At 35.5% G+C, this 14,382-nt stretch overlaps 1 protein-coding gene across 1 annotated transcript in view; it reads right to left on the reverse strand.

Moving 5' to 3' along the window:
- LOC126374266 (thrombospondin type-1 domain-containing protein 4-like) overlaps positions 1-13,719 on the reverse strand; it is a 48,162-nt gene extending 34,443 nt beyond the window's left edge. The window contains exons 1-4 of the mRNA XM_050020786.1: positions 13,577-13,719; positions 10,602-10,838; positions 1,330-1,405; positions 633-745 (exon numbers count right to left, since the gene is read on the reverse strand). Of these exons, the coding sequence (XP_049876743.1) occupies positions 633-745; positions 1,330-1,405; positions 10,602-10,639 (227 nt within the window). The 5' untranslated portion in view covers positions 10,640-10,838; positions 13,577-13,719. The remainder of the gene's footprint in view (positions 1-632; positions 746-1,329; positions 1,406-10,601; positions 10,839-13,576) is intronic.
- Positions 13,720-14,382: the final 663 nt, after the last annotated feature.

The raw sequence follows: 14,382 nt of genomic DNA on the forward strand, positions 1-14,382 counted from the left end.
ACTCACGCTTCACCAAGCAAAGACGCTGCTTCCGGTTTGATTTATGGGAATTATTTACCTTGCTAGTTTTCGAGCTATCATAAACTCAACCCGATAATGATTTTATATCACTTTTTTCGCTTCTATGATTGCGAGAATTGAATTAGTTTTTGGCAATAAAACCGCCTACTATGCCTGTGATGTATACTATACACGTATGTTATATAGGTTATATTTATAGGCTATATAGTAATAAGCAAATATAGGTTAGGTTAATAACAAGTATACCTAATTAAAATTACAAGTAATATTACTTTTATTTAAGCTATCACCTACAAAATCATGTATTTTTATATAATAATACAGGGTGTAAGTGACCAGCTCGTAACGAAAACTTTGAGGGATGATTCAGACCATGATTCTGAGTTGATATCAAGTGGAATTTTCGGTCGCAAAAGTATCAAACTGAAAATAATTTAAAAAAAACACTAAAATTTTCATTATTTTTCCGACAGGAAATTCCACTTGATATCAACTCAGAATAGTCTGAACCATCCCGTCAGTATACGTTACGATGTCACTAAACACCCTGTACGTTTACTATCTATAGGCAGTTGTATTACAAGAGGAAAATGAATAAAAACTGTATGTACCTCGGCAGGCACTGACGCTCCTGTAAGGCTACTCCTCCGCCACAAGTCCTGGAGCACGCACTCCAACTGCCCCACGAGCTCCACGCGTACCCAGACGGCTCTTCTGTCGCCTCCTGAAATGTGCAGACGAGATCCTGTTAGAAATTGATTATGCTGGTTTTGAAATTTTTAATCTACGAACATTTTACTATAAGAATGAATTTACAACCAAAGTTAATTGCTAAAGTTTTCTTTATCATCATTGTTATCCCAATTGAGGTAGTCAAAGGTACATCCATTACAAATTGAATTAAGTACGGTCACGAGCATTAATATGTATACACTTGATACCATGTCACATTAACTTTTTTGACAAATTGAACTGTAAGTCTCACTAAATGTCAAATATGTTAGTGCGACAGAGTCCTAAAGTGGGTACATTATATTGCTCATGACTGTACCCTACCCACATCTCACCGAGCTTTCTGTTAGACTAACGTAAAAGGTGATGTGATGAGCTCATGAGCCGTATCGCCACTTATAATGGTCGAATCAATTGTGTTAGTGAAAACTGCACTTAAGATAAAACATTCTTTAAGCCTTCGTTAAGATCTCCTTTATTCCACAGAAATATTTGCCTTATCAAATGATTTATATTTTTGGCAATTGCTATTCCAAAATTAAACTCACTTTTAAAAACATATATTAGGTATCTTACCAGATGGCGTTGCGGTGGTACGGTAGTGACGTTCGTAGCTTTAGTAAACATTGCCAGTTGTATTATAACAGCCGTCCTGAAATCAAGCAATGAAAAACATAAACATAATAAATTCAAGCCCACTAAACCTACTGAGGTAATAGAGCTAGAAATCACAATCACAAAACTAATTGTTATCACTTTAAATACTAACACAATACAACACAGCATCGTGCCTGTATCCACGAAGGGGTGGGCAAAGGTGTATTCTATTCCTATTCCTCGCCAGCTATGCCAAAGTTGCATGTAATACAGGACGAGCCTATTGCCATTATCTGGGCACAATATGGTTCTCTCTATTTCTCTTTTGTTTTTGTATTTTGTATTTTCCTGTTTGTGCAATAAAGTATTTGTTATGTTATGTTACTTTCCAACTAATCAAATCAGTTACTTACTTTTTTACTAAACGTGAAAAAACGAAATTACTATGGAATTTGTATGAAAAAGCAACATGTGACATCGTAGAAAAACGTAATAAAATTTCGTACTTTACATATTTCATTATTAAAATTCATGAACAAGTTAAATAGAAAAAAAAAGGAAACTTTTTTATTACCTTTAGATCTGTCTCTATTTAGTAGAATTAGAATTTCATAATTTATGTTAGGAAACTACCCAATTCCTGGAAACGTCGTTATATCAATAAAAAATAAATTACTACTAAATGTGGCGTTTATGTTATTTTATGGACTATAATGGCCCCGATTCCTGCAGACACCTCCTAATTTTACTTTAAGTTATACCTGTCATTTTCTTATCCGCCGAAAAGGAAAGGGACTGGTGATTGACAGCTCTTAATTTTAGGAAGAATGAGTAAATGAATGAATAACCCGGGCGAATCAAAAAGGTATCTCGCTGGTATGCAAACCGTTTGACGTGGACTGTCAACTTAATTCTGACGGGTTATTGGCCAATGTAACATTTTTAGACGGTTGTTTCTGATTTGTGCTTAAAATTGACGCCACATTGTTCCATAAATTTTATGCTTGACAATTACCCGTTTCGGCGGATAAGAAAATGACAGAATTTAAAATAAAATTAGATGGTATTTACAGGAGTTAGCACCAAAATGTACAGCTTATAAGTAATTCGCGTAGTTAAGATAGTCGAGATAAGGGAGAGCAATGGAAAAATCAAGGGGAAGGCTTTGCCCAGCAGTGGGATCGAATAGGCTAGATTCTAGCCTTTCGTAACGTGATTTCCGAGCCGACTTCAACGGATAACTCGGGTTAATAAAACGGGAACAATGTAGGTACCTACGTACGTTGAATTGTTCTTTGTCTAACCAATGAAAGATTACCATAAATCCGCACAAAGCCACAACAGAACGCGTTTGTTTACTCGTACAAAGAAAAGATGCTAAACACTAAGACCATAAATTGGAGGCCTATAGCTCTTTTCGATTAGCCCGTTGACACTAATAGCACTTTGGAGCACACAGGAATTACCGAGCCTGTTATTATCATCCCAGTTCTCAATTTGTCAGTCTATCTCACAATATACTAGTCGCGCCGTCTCACGGCTATAGTGATGGATAAGTATCGATTTTCTTCATGAAGGATCCTTCTCTTATCCTGATTCCAAATGAATTATAATTAGATACTATTTAGGTAAGTATTCAAAACCTTTACTATGAAAATCCGTAAGGTTCTAATTTCATATCTCGCATAGTAACCGGCATTGAATCGCGTAAAAATGTTTTCTTCGGAAAGCTACATCGAAGTAATTCATCTAAAAACAATATTGCTATTTGAAACTTGTTGACACTGTGCACTCATACTTATAAACGCGTAAGTGTCAAATTGCAATAGGTACCTAGTTGTTGCTTTTTAGATGAATTGCTTCAATGTGGCCTTTTTAGACCCCCTTATCATCAGCTTTATTATTACCTATATAAAGGAGCGCTGGTCAGGTTGGAAGATAAACATATTAGCATTTAGTAAAATTCTTGTAATAAAAATAACATAGATGACACATATGACATAGACATAACAGATTTACATAAAACTTTCTTATGAAACCTACCACTTGAAAGAAGGCTACGTTCATCAAAAACAATATAGATGGCGTTGTACTGTTTAAACGTGACAATTACCTATTTACTTATGAATCGGTTACGTAATCCAAAATATAATGTAATGACAGAAGCATAAAATAAAAATAATAAAATTGTTGCTTGATATTTGGATCACATTATGTATAGAATTATGTTGCTACCTATATTGCTTCTCTTTATTTTGCTCACAATAATAAGGGGTGGAAGACGTCATTGTGCCTAGGTGTAACAAAAAGGGTCATCATTTATATCCAAAAACAAAAATGAAAGATGCATGTCTGTTATCCATGAAATTAGAAGGTTAAACGAAGAACAAACTGTACAGCGCCATCTATATTGATTTTGAGGAACGTACCCTGGAAAGTCTGAGACGTGTACGGTCACGAGCCACTTTGGTACCATGTCACATTAACTTTTTTGACAAATTGAACTGTAAGTCTCACTAAATGTCAAATATGTTAGTGCGACAGAGTCCTGAAGTGGGTACATTATATTGCTCATGACTGTACCTACGTGCGAAATATTTATGTAGCTAGGTTATGTAGCTACTTACATCTTGGTTGAGATTCGCTATCGAAATCCCGATTCAATCAGCGGCATCGCGTTTATCTACGCTATCGACAAGTCCCCGCAATAGATTCTAGACGGCCCTATCTTACTGCTTGTAATGAGCACTAACAAGATGCGGTAACAACATATCCACTTAAGCCTTTGTCTAACAAACAGGCGAGTATGAACTTAACGGGTGAGGTGGGTGACTGTTATGATGTTATGACACGGATTCACTTTGTCTTTACTTTACTCTCCCAATTTGGGCTAAGCTTTCGCAGGGCTGTCAGATGGAGATGAATAATTGGCCGTCATTTCTTGTATAGTTTTAAAAGTAATCAGATCATATTAGTTTTCCCTACTTCTAAAATAAACATTTACAAGTTAATCTCGTAAACCTAAATTCCATGCACAGATATGAATTTCATTTGATTTCATTTTTAAAAGAATAACTTTAGTCTTTATTGCTGGGCGGCAAACATTTTATATGAGTGAACTCATAATGATAGCAATTTTTATCTCAATTATACAAATAATTTATAAAAAACTTGTAAAGTACTTTCACTTATAAAATATACCTTTTGTTAAAAGTATAATAGAAAAGTCTATAATACGATCAGAATCGGTCTTTCTAGTAGTTTCCCTAGTCATCTTCGTCGCCCACGCAACCGTAAACAAATACAGTCTGACAACTCCATTAGGCGGTCGCTACGAGACATATTTGCCAAAATGTTCCATGTTACATTATGATCATTCCACGCAGCACGCACACGTCATTCCCAGTCTCTTCAGTGAAATGTTTGGCAAGCCCGTCATTCCCGCCATATTCCCGCAGCCCTGCGTCATCGCCTACGCACTTCTCACGCTTGCGCAATGGACATCTCCATTAGACGCTACTCCACTCTCGCTACGTCACCATCCCGCGCGATGCACCCGAAACGCACGCGCATTAAAACGATCAAAAGACTCCAACGACCTAATGAATGTCTTAAGTGGTTTATAAAGTGTTTTACGCCGTTATTTTTATGTTAAACCAGAGAGCGTTATGAGAAATTCGTTTTTAAGAACAAAAGTTATTTCGCTTAAAGTATTCGGGTCAAGTTGTTCATTTTGGGTTGCGTAAATCGGTTAGACTCTTTAATACTACATAAATGTAAATCTTCATAAAGAGTAAAATAGGAACCAAAAGGGGCGCAGTACTACTTAGTATTACCATTACCTGTACTACTGTTTGTTGGTATGTCAGACCAAAAGGGATAGACACCATAAATATACCTAATCAAAACTTCAAGACTGATAAAAAAAAACTTAAAGTCCTTAGACAATATCTTCATCACTCGAAGTTTAGGTACACTTACTTACCTAATTCTAAACTATCAGCAATATTTAATAGGTACTCAAACCTGCCTAAGTATCTACTCATCTCAACTTACACAGTTACGTAACATAAATCGTAGTGTTACCCACAATTACACGGGCTCAAACTGCAATCTAATTAAAATAAACAAATCTAATCAACGGGTAAAGATTGCTTTCCTTAAGAAACTAAAGATAAACATGTCAATATTGTAAATGGAGTGCCGCTGGCGCTATGGCGATTGAGATCAGAGAAAAAACTAGTTGGGGAAGACGCGTGTACTGTTGGTTCAGAACTAGATGTGCCTATTACGTTAATTTCTGTTAAGTGAGTTGTAACTACGTTTCTAAGAAATACAAAACTTTAGTCAAATAACAAAGAGGTCCATAAAAATGGTATCAATTAATAAACTTACCTAATTACAGATTTAAATTCGATTTGATTCGATTCGAGATCATAATAAAATTAGCAACAAAGTTTTCATTTAAATTACATACGAGCATTACGTTTCCTCTTAGAATAAAAGTATTAAAAACTAATTTTAAAAAAGTTAAATTTTCCAAAAAGTATTCAACTTCAAAATTATAATATTATTGCTGGCTACCAATTAGTAAAAAAATTGTTATGAATGCCGTTTGAATAAAAGAATAAATAAGTAATTTTATTTTTTGTCTAAATTAAAAGGCTTTTCAAAATATTTTTTCGATCGAATCGGCCAGTTACCTTCAGAATTTACTAATAAATTCAAATCTTTTTGCTATTTTTTTTCACTTTTATCACAATCACAATGTTAACATGAAATCTTTTTGGTGTTAAAACTACTTTTAACCGTTTCACATATTTGTGGTTTTTCTTACCTTCAAGAACAACATACCTAATACCTATAAAATGGTTTACGCAGGTGAATATTTCTTCCTGATGCACTTCGCTATTAGCGCCGTATGCATAAAATGAGAAATAAGTACCCTAGCACTGTACGCCAAATATGTAGATGAATAATTGTATAAGAACATGATTACAATAACGTAATTTCCAACATTTTAAAGGGATCATAACCAAGAAAGTTTATAGTTATGTACCTATTCTAAGTAATTGCATGTGAATTCCAAAACAAATAGATAGGTAGGTATACCTGTAAGTAAATTAGGATTTTATGCTTGTACTAAGGGAGCCACAAGACAGAAGACAGCTTGTACGACAGGGTACCAAATTCGTCGCTTTCTTATTTATTTATTAAAGGTCACCAACAGAGTTAACAACAAGTCTCTTACAGTAAAGACCTTCATAAAATGACATAGTAATTGTTACCCTAATTAATAAATTTTCTTAAGCTTTTTAGTCGATTTCCATCCTCGACAATCCCGGGAAGAAGAGTACTTAGAAGTTTTACTTTTCGTACTGTAATCACATCCTAATATCCTATCTGCAAAGCGTCTCCGGGACTCCATACGGCACCAGTAGTGGATATTACCTATTACCCGCGTATACATCGTTTGTATCTAACCTGTTACTGTTACATACATAGTTACTTGTGGTACAATAAGTACAAGCATCGTACGTGTAAAGTTGTAATAGCTTCGTTAAATCTGTGCAAGTTCGCAAGCAGATTTCAATAAAGACAGATATGGTCTAAAGTTCCATAGGTCCAATGTTGGAAGGGCTCCAATACATGGACTTCTTCCACCCTAAGGTCGCTGGCAGAAATTGCTGTTTAGCAATAACGCCACCTATTATTGTTCTTATTATATCCATTTGTAACAGTCTTAATGTTACATGTGCAATAAAGAATGTATTTTATTGATTGAAAAGGTTTCATTCATAGGATTTTGTTCTATTTTTTTAAGAGAAATACTTTCTTCACTTTCTGCTTTACTTAAATTATAAGCCGTTATCTACACCCGAATATTTCTTTCTAAATCTCATTTTTGAGACAAACAATTCTATAAACTAAATCCACGTCATCGTACAAACATCTCCAAAGTAACATAACTAACCGTTATTATCATAAAAAGTCCACATACAAGCAACAGGCTCCATCTCGTTTAAGAGTAGGTACGTTTGACCTGCGTCGACGCGTGCGCACCGATGAATGGAGCGTATAATTTCTGTTTACTCTTACTCTCAAAGGACCCTCGAGTCACAACATTTATATAGAGGCAGTATGCTAACATTGCTAACTCTATAAAACGGACTGATATGACTATTTTTTGTTTGAGCTGCAATCATTATTTCTGAAGAACACATCATCACCAGCCCATTAACGTCCCCACTGCAGGGGCACGGGCCTTCCCTATGGATGGATAGGGAGATCGGGCCTTAAACCACCACGCGGGCCCAGTACGGATTGATGGTTATTAACGACTGCTAATGCAACCGGGACCAACGGCTTAACGTGCCTTCCGAAGCACGGAGGAGCTCGAGATGAAAACTTTTTTTTTAAGAACTTATCTTCTTTTTTTTAAGAACTTAACTTCTGAAGAACACATCCAATTTAATTAATATTGACATGGAAAATGTCATCGTTCCGTAATTAACGATAAAAATATCTGCTAGAAATCATCGTAGTAACACGTAACGTAAACTCACGACTATATCCCAATTAGGGTAGTCAGAGGTGCATCCATCGCAAGATAAACTAAGTACCCACACCTCACCAACATGATAGGTTGTGAATTGTATCACCGTCTATAATGGTTATCGTGGTAAATATGTGATATTGATGTCTAAACTGAAAGTAGCAATCGTGCGATCTTAGGATGTGGTCCATGTGAATGCGTGTGTATGAGTCCAATCAGGATGCTTTTGTCCGAAGCTGCTATACTGCTGGTATTTATTTACCTAATATTCGAGTGGTGACTATAAAAATGTACCGTTCAAACTCCTAGCTAAATATTTACAGTGGACAAATGTAGTGGGCATTGTCGATATTGTAAGTCTAATTAGAATTGTGTTTTTGAAGGATCCTGAAGTTGTTGGATTGTAAAGTTTTAAGTAGATAAATAGAAAGTTGGGGAATTTGGATTGTAATATTTTCAAGGTCATAATCATACTACATAACGGACTGCCTAACAAAAAATACTATCACTATATTAACAATGCGGATTAATACATCTAGTTTTTTTTTTGACGTGACTTATTGTAGATTTTCCGCAGACGGCATTAACAACTTGGCCGGACAAATGGGGAGCGCTGAAGGCTCTCACCCGGTACAACGTTTAACAGAACAGGCCTGAGGGTTTAAAGATATACTTCTAGCTATTGTTGAACTTGGTGGTTAAAATGGCCACATCAAACCAATTTATCTAAAAAAGCAATATTACTATTTGACATTTATTTGCATTGCGCACTTACTTTTATATGAGCTAATGTCAAATTGCAATATTGCTTTTTTAGATGAATTGCTTCGACGTGGCCTTTTTAATGTCTCAATTGCTGGTGTTGTTGTCGTCCACAGGCATCAATCGGGGCTGACATTTTATTTAAAAATAATGAGTGGGTCGTAGAAAACGAGCTTCATCATAATGTCAGACATCTATACTGATTCACATCACTAGATTCTACTTTTTTTTAAATACGCTACTAAAAAAAAAATAAAGTGAAAATAATCGCTAAACTCTGGACTTTTTTCGGCGAATTGCGGCTCTCATGTACATTTTATTGTATAGTGCTTTGTTGATTCATTGTATAAGTGGATGTATATGTACGTTTTTATTAAAATGATATAGCATCACGCGTATATCCCCCAAGGGGTAGGCAGAGGTATAATATATACACCCAGTCCTCGCCAGCTATGTCTCAAGTCCCACAAATTCTGGACACCACGTGGTATCAATTATCAATGTCCTAAACATGAATTTAAACTCCTGAAATCGAATTCAGTTGTTTACAACCCGAGCCGAGATTCAAACCCGTCACCATACATTGTAAGTCACGCGTTCTCCGAACAGGGCTATCACGGATTGATTATGTCTATTATTAATTATTATAACTATAATCTCTGTACGATTATGATTACTAGAATATCAAGGCCTGCAAACTTATTTATTTATTTATCATGGTGCATCAACAGTAGTACATACACAAACACACATAATAAAATACACATGGGAAAAGTTCCGGCATGCCTGCCAATTATAGACGCACACAACACTGATAATAAAAAGTACAATTTTCCTTAAATACCGTTTAAATGGTATGAAAAAAAGAAAACGAAAACTAAAACTATTGCAAAATAAAACTTAGAAATAGGTAGGTAAGTACATAAAATTATAAGTGTTGTGGGAAAAGTTTCAGCATCTAGATTCTTTCATCATAAACAACCCACACAATTTACGCCTAGACCAGCCACCATTTCACCGACTGGTGCCCGTCAATGTGAGATATAGCCGCGAACCCATAAACCATATGCCGAGGAGATTTTACTAGGCATTGAGTTATTGTTCACACATTCAGGGCACTCTGGCTAGTCTATAAGGAGTGTACGTCAGTTGTAAAATGTTAGCTCCAAGGAAACAGCTCTGTTTGTGGGAAGTCAGCAAAGGAATACCTATATTACATTGTTGAGTTGATATTGATAGTACAGTCATGAGCAATATCATGTACCCACTTTAGAACCCTGTCGCACTATCATATTTGACATTTAATGAGACTTAAGGTTTAATTTGTTAAAAAAGTTAATGTGACATGGTACTTAAGTGTATACATATTAATGCTCGTGACCGTACAATATTTAGAGAAATCATTTATTTACTTCAAAAGTGCAGGACTATATATGATGTTCTATACAAGTAGAATCTAACCACACAAGCATGTCATAGACGCTTAATTTGAAATATCTAATTTATATTCAGTCTCGGAACAGTTTACACTAGTAGATAGGTACAGAGATTCTAATCCACCTAGTACGACCTTATATTTCGTTCAGTATCATTTGACTTGAGGAGCTCGGTGGCGCAGCGGTTAACGCGCTCGGTCTGCGATTGTTGAAGTAAAGCAACTTTCGCAAAGGCCGGTCATAGGATGGGTGAACACAAAAAAAAAGTTTTCATCTCGAGCTCCTCCGTGCTTCGGAAGGCACGTTAAGCCGTTGGTCCCGGCTGCATTAGCAGTCGTTAATAACCATCAATCCACACTGGGCCCGCGTGATGGTTTAAGGCCCGATCTCCCTATCCATCCATAGGGAAGGCCCGTGCCCCAGCAGTGGGGACGTTAATGGGCTAATGATGATGATCATTTGACTTATAAAAATATTGTAGTATAGATATTACTTACCAAAAGAACTCCATCCACAAATATTTCCGTCTCTCCATTTTATCGCCACTCTATTTTCTTACTTTAAATTTAAATTGGTCCATTGTACTATAAACTTCACTCAATATAATTATGTTCGTATATTAATTCTACTTCTGATAAATGTGTCACTTTATAAAACATTCGTGTCACTCCATAGTTCATCTTCGTCCATAGTTGAGAAGACAGAACGTTCCTGTTTCATGTTTCGATGGAATTCTGAAACAAAGATTTTTTTTAGTAACATTTCCTCTTTGTTGTTTCAACATAGGACAGCAAAGGGGGAGCATGGCAATTATTTTGGGCACCTATGGTCGGGGGGTATTAGGGGAGGAGGAGGGGTGTTTGACCTTTAAAACGGACTTATATACTATTGTAAGTATATATTTTGTAAATTTAGATTTTAAACGATACTAAGTTATTATTGTTTGTGTACATAGCACAGGGAAGGTACTTAGATTCCTAACTTAAAGTTAATACAAAGTTACATTGTTAGCACATATCTAGTTATACAGAGACGAAAGTATTAATTAATTATGCAGAGCGCCCCTTAGCCAAGAAGAAGAACAGAGACAAAAGTTTAAAATTAGCGTCAATATGGCGGCACCAATTGCTTAATGTTGAAATTCCATAAATTGTTAGATATAGAACTGATCTAGGACCCACTATTTGGTCCCTAAACAAAAAAATCTTTAGTTAGAATGCTGCTAGTAGCTATTTCGACACGGTTGTAACACAATATCCAAAGCTTCATGTTTATAACTTCATCTCTGTAATGCAACTCCATACGGCTCTAATTTAGCAATAAGAGGTAGCGGAAGCAATAAGATAAGGAACAAACACGCCAGTGTTGCCGTGAGAAACACTAACCCACACATAGACATGCACCTACCTACCCTACTTGGTAAAGTAGGCACTTCTCCCGACACAGGTTTTTAAAAAACTTAAAGGGAGGCATCGAAAAACCTGTCAAATGTAGAGAACCATAATATGAATGAAAATAAACAATTTAAAAAAATGTGACAAGTACTTGTAAGACATTTTTAAGAATAAAACAAATATTAGTGCCGATTCCTCTACACACGCATCTAATTTTAGTTTAAGTTACTCGTATACCTGTCATTTTCTTATCCGCTGAAAAAAGGGACGGGTAATCGGCAGCCATAAAATTTATGGAACACAAGTCAATTTTAGGCAAAAATTTAAAAAACCTTTTCAAAATGTTATGTTGGTCAATAGGATAAAGTTGAGAACACACGTCGAAAGGGTTGCATATTATGATGAGCCTATTTTATTCGCCCGGGTTAATTCATTCATATTAAAATTAACAGTTGTCAATCATCTGTCCCCTTCTTTTCTTCGAATAAGAATATGACAGGTATAACTTAAAATAAAATTAGAATGTGTCTGCAGGAATAATGGTACTATATACTATTTGGCTCGATAGTTCCTCCTGTGCGTATGTACTCACAATAAGTAGTACCGAAGTATTTCAGGTGGAGAACTACCTCAACTTCTCGCTTGTCGTAGAAGCCTGTCTGTATGATTTTATAACGCAATCACCTTTTCTTTCCATTTTTGTTTTTTTTTTTTAACTTATTGCAGATTTGCCGCAAACGGCATTTAATACTTGGCCGGACAAATTAATAGGGAACGCTGAAGGCTCTCGCCAAGTAATCGCAATCACCACATACCAATATCAAGCTATGAAAACCCTATTAGATTATGTAAGTTAGTACCTACTTTATAATTAAACTGTTTAAAGGTAGTACCTTCGCGCATAAAACGGAACAAGCTTAAAATCTATTTGCTGATAATATAATCAGCTTCTACAGCAGCTCTAGCACGATAATAATTATGGAAACTGATTAAGTGTAAATTTTAAGCTTCAGTCTTTACCTAACACAGGCCAAATCGTAGGAAATAATATCGAAAAAATATAATTAGTAGATTATCATTCGTAGAGGTAACCTGACACCAGGGTTGTTGGGGTTGGTAATCCACCTCACAATCTACACGATAGAAGAAGATTCGTAGAGGTCAATACACTTAATTAAACAAGCTAAAAAAAGAATGTACGTGATTTTCTTTTACGGCTTACAGAGTAAACGGCAACAAAAATGCTAATTGATACGACGACTACAGTCAAGTACGAACAAAATTCGGCCATTCGTGATCTTCATATAATCCCAAATTCAATAAAGAAGGTACCTAAATATTAGGATGCGTATTCTCAAACTACATAACGTTACGAAACTGCAGTGTGTCAGTGTGCTAGCGGATAACTTGTTATCAGGTGCGTACGAACAAACAACGCTACGGCAAACGAGAGCGACCAACTTAACGTAGACATGCACAATGACCTGACTGAAGGTACTATGCCATTTCAGATAGACCCGTGACATAAATTTCATACAACTTTTGGGTAATAAAAAGTATCCCGTGCAATATAACGACGAGGTAGAGTCGGAGCTCTTCTTAAATTAGTTGGTATCTAGAAATTATTTGCTGGAAGCCACGTGTGAAAACTACCGTAAAATATCAATCTGAATTATTAAAGCTTCTCTTAATGTAGCATGTAAAATCGAACTGCACGAATTAATATTTATTGCCGGATTAGTACTGCTAATTGATTAAAAAAACTACATCAGCTGGAAACAATAAGTAATAAACATACTATAAAACTTTCGTAAAATCGTACTAATTGCTTTAACCAAATTTTACTTCCGTTTTTAAAAAGTAAGTAAATTTTTAGACCACCACCTACGATACCATCACGATGCTAATTATTGGAATAAAATTATATTATTATATAAGCTAAATTTTTTTTTTTTTTTTATATATATATATATATTAACAATCATTTATTCGTAATAAACATTACAGTCAAAACAAAAATACACATTATATTTTTTTTTAAATTATATTTTTCAAACCAAGTTAAAATAAAAGCTTACCATAAATTCAAACACGGAAACACTTTTATTTAAAAATGGAAATCACTTATCGACAGCAAACAAAAAACTAAAGATTCTCATTTCAAAAAGTTTTCTAAATCTAAGTTCCGCGCGCAGCGAAGCGCGAAAGTAACGAATTATGGCGCTACGAGTAAATCCCGCGCCGGGCGCTTCGCCCTGTCGGCCGCGTATGTTGTCTACACCAGACTGGATGGACTTCGGGCGCACATGCCTTCGCCTTCTAACGTGCAAGTAGGTACCTACCTTGTTACCACCGGGAACGATTACATACTCGTTTACCGTCAAAATCGCTTGGCAACTGACGAGTTTATACGTTTTTCTAAGGAAAATTAAAGCTTAAAAAATCTGAAATATTTTATACGTTATTTTAGTGAAACAAGCAAGCACGTTGCTTTACAGGTAATGGTAGACGGTACTGATTGAGACTTTACATAAAGGCGACTTAGCTGAATTTATACTAACTAATTCTAGCAACGAAGTCGGATAAAAAGTAGTTTAAGTTAGGACATTGACAATATTATACAGGGTGTTAGTGACATCGTAACGAATACTCAGGGGGATGATTCAGACCATGATTCTGAGTTAATATCAGGTGGAATTTTTCGTCGCAAAATTCATGATTTTTTTTTTAGTTTTTTAAAATTATTTTCAATTCTATACTTTTGCGATGGAAAATTCCACTTGATATTAACTCAGAATAATCAGCTGAATCATCCCCCTCAGTATTCGTTACGATGTCACTTACACCCCGCACAAGTACATACGGTAGCCATACAAGTAGGTAT

This window comes from Pectinophora gossypiella, chromosome 17, assembly GCF_024362695.1.
Source record: "Pectinophora gossypiella chromosome 17, ilPecGoss1.1, whole genome shotgun sequence".
NCBI classification, from domain to species: domain Eukaryota; kingdom Metazoa; phylum Arthropoda; class Insecta; order Lepidoptera; family Gelechiidae; genus Pectinophora; species Pectinophora gossypiella.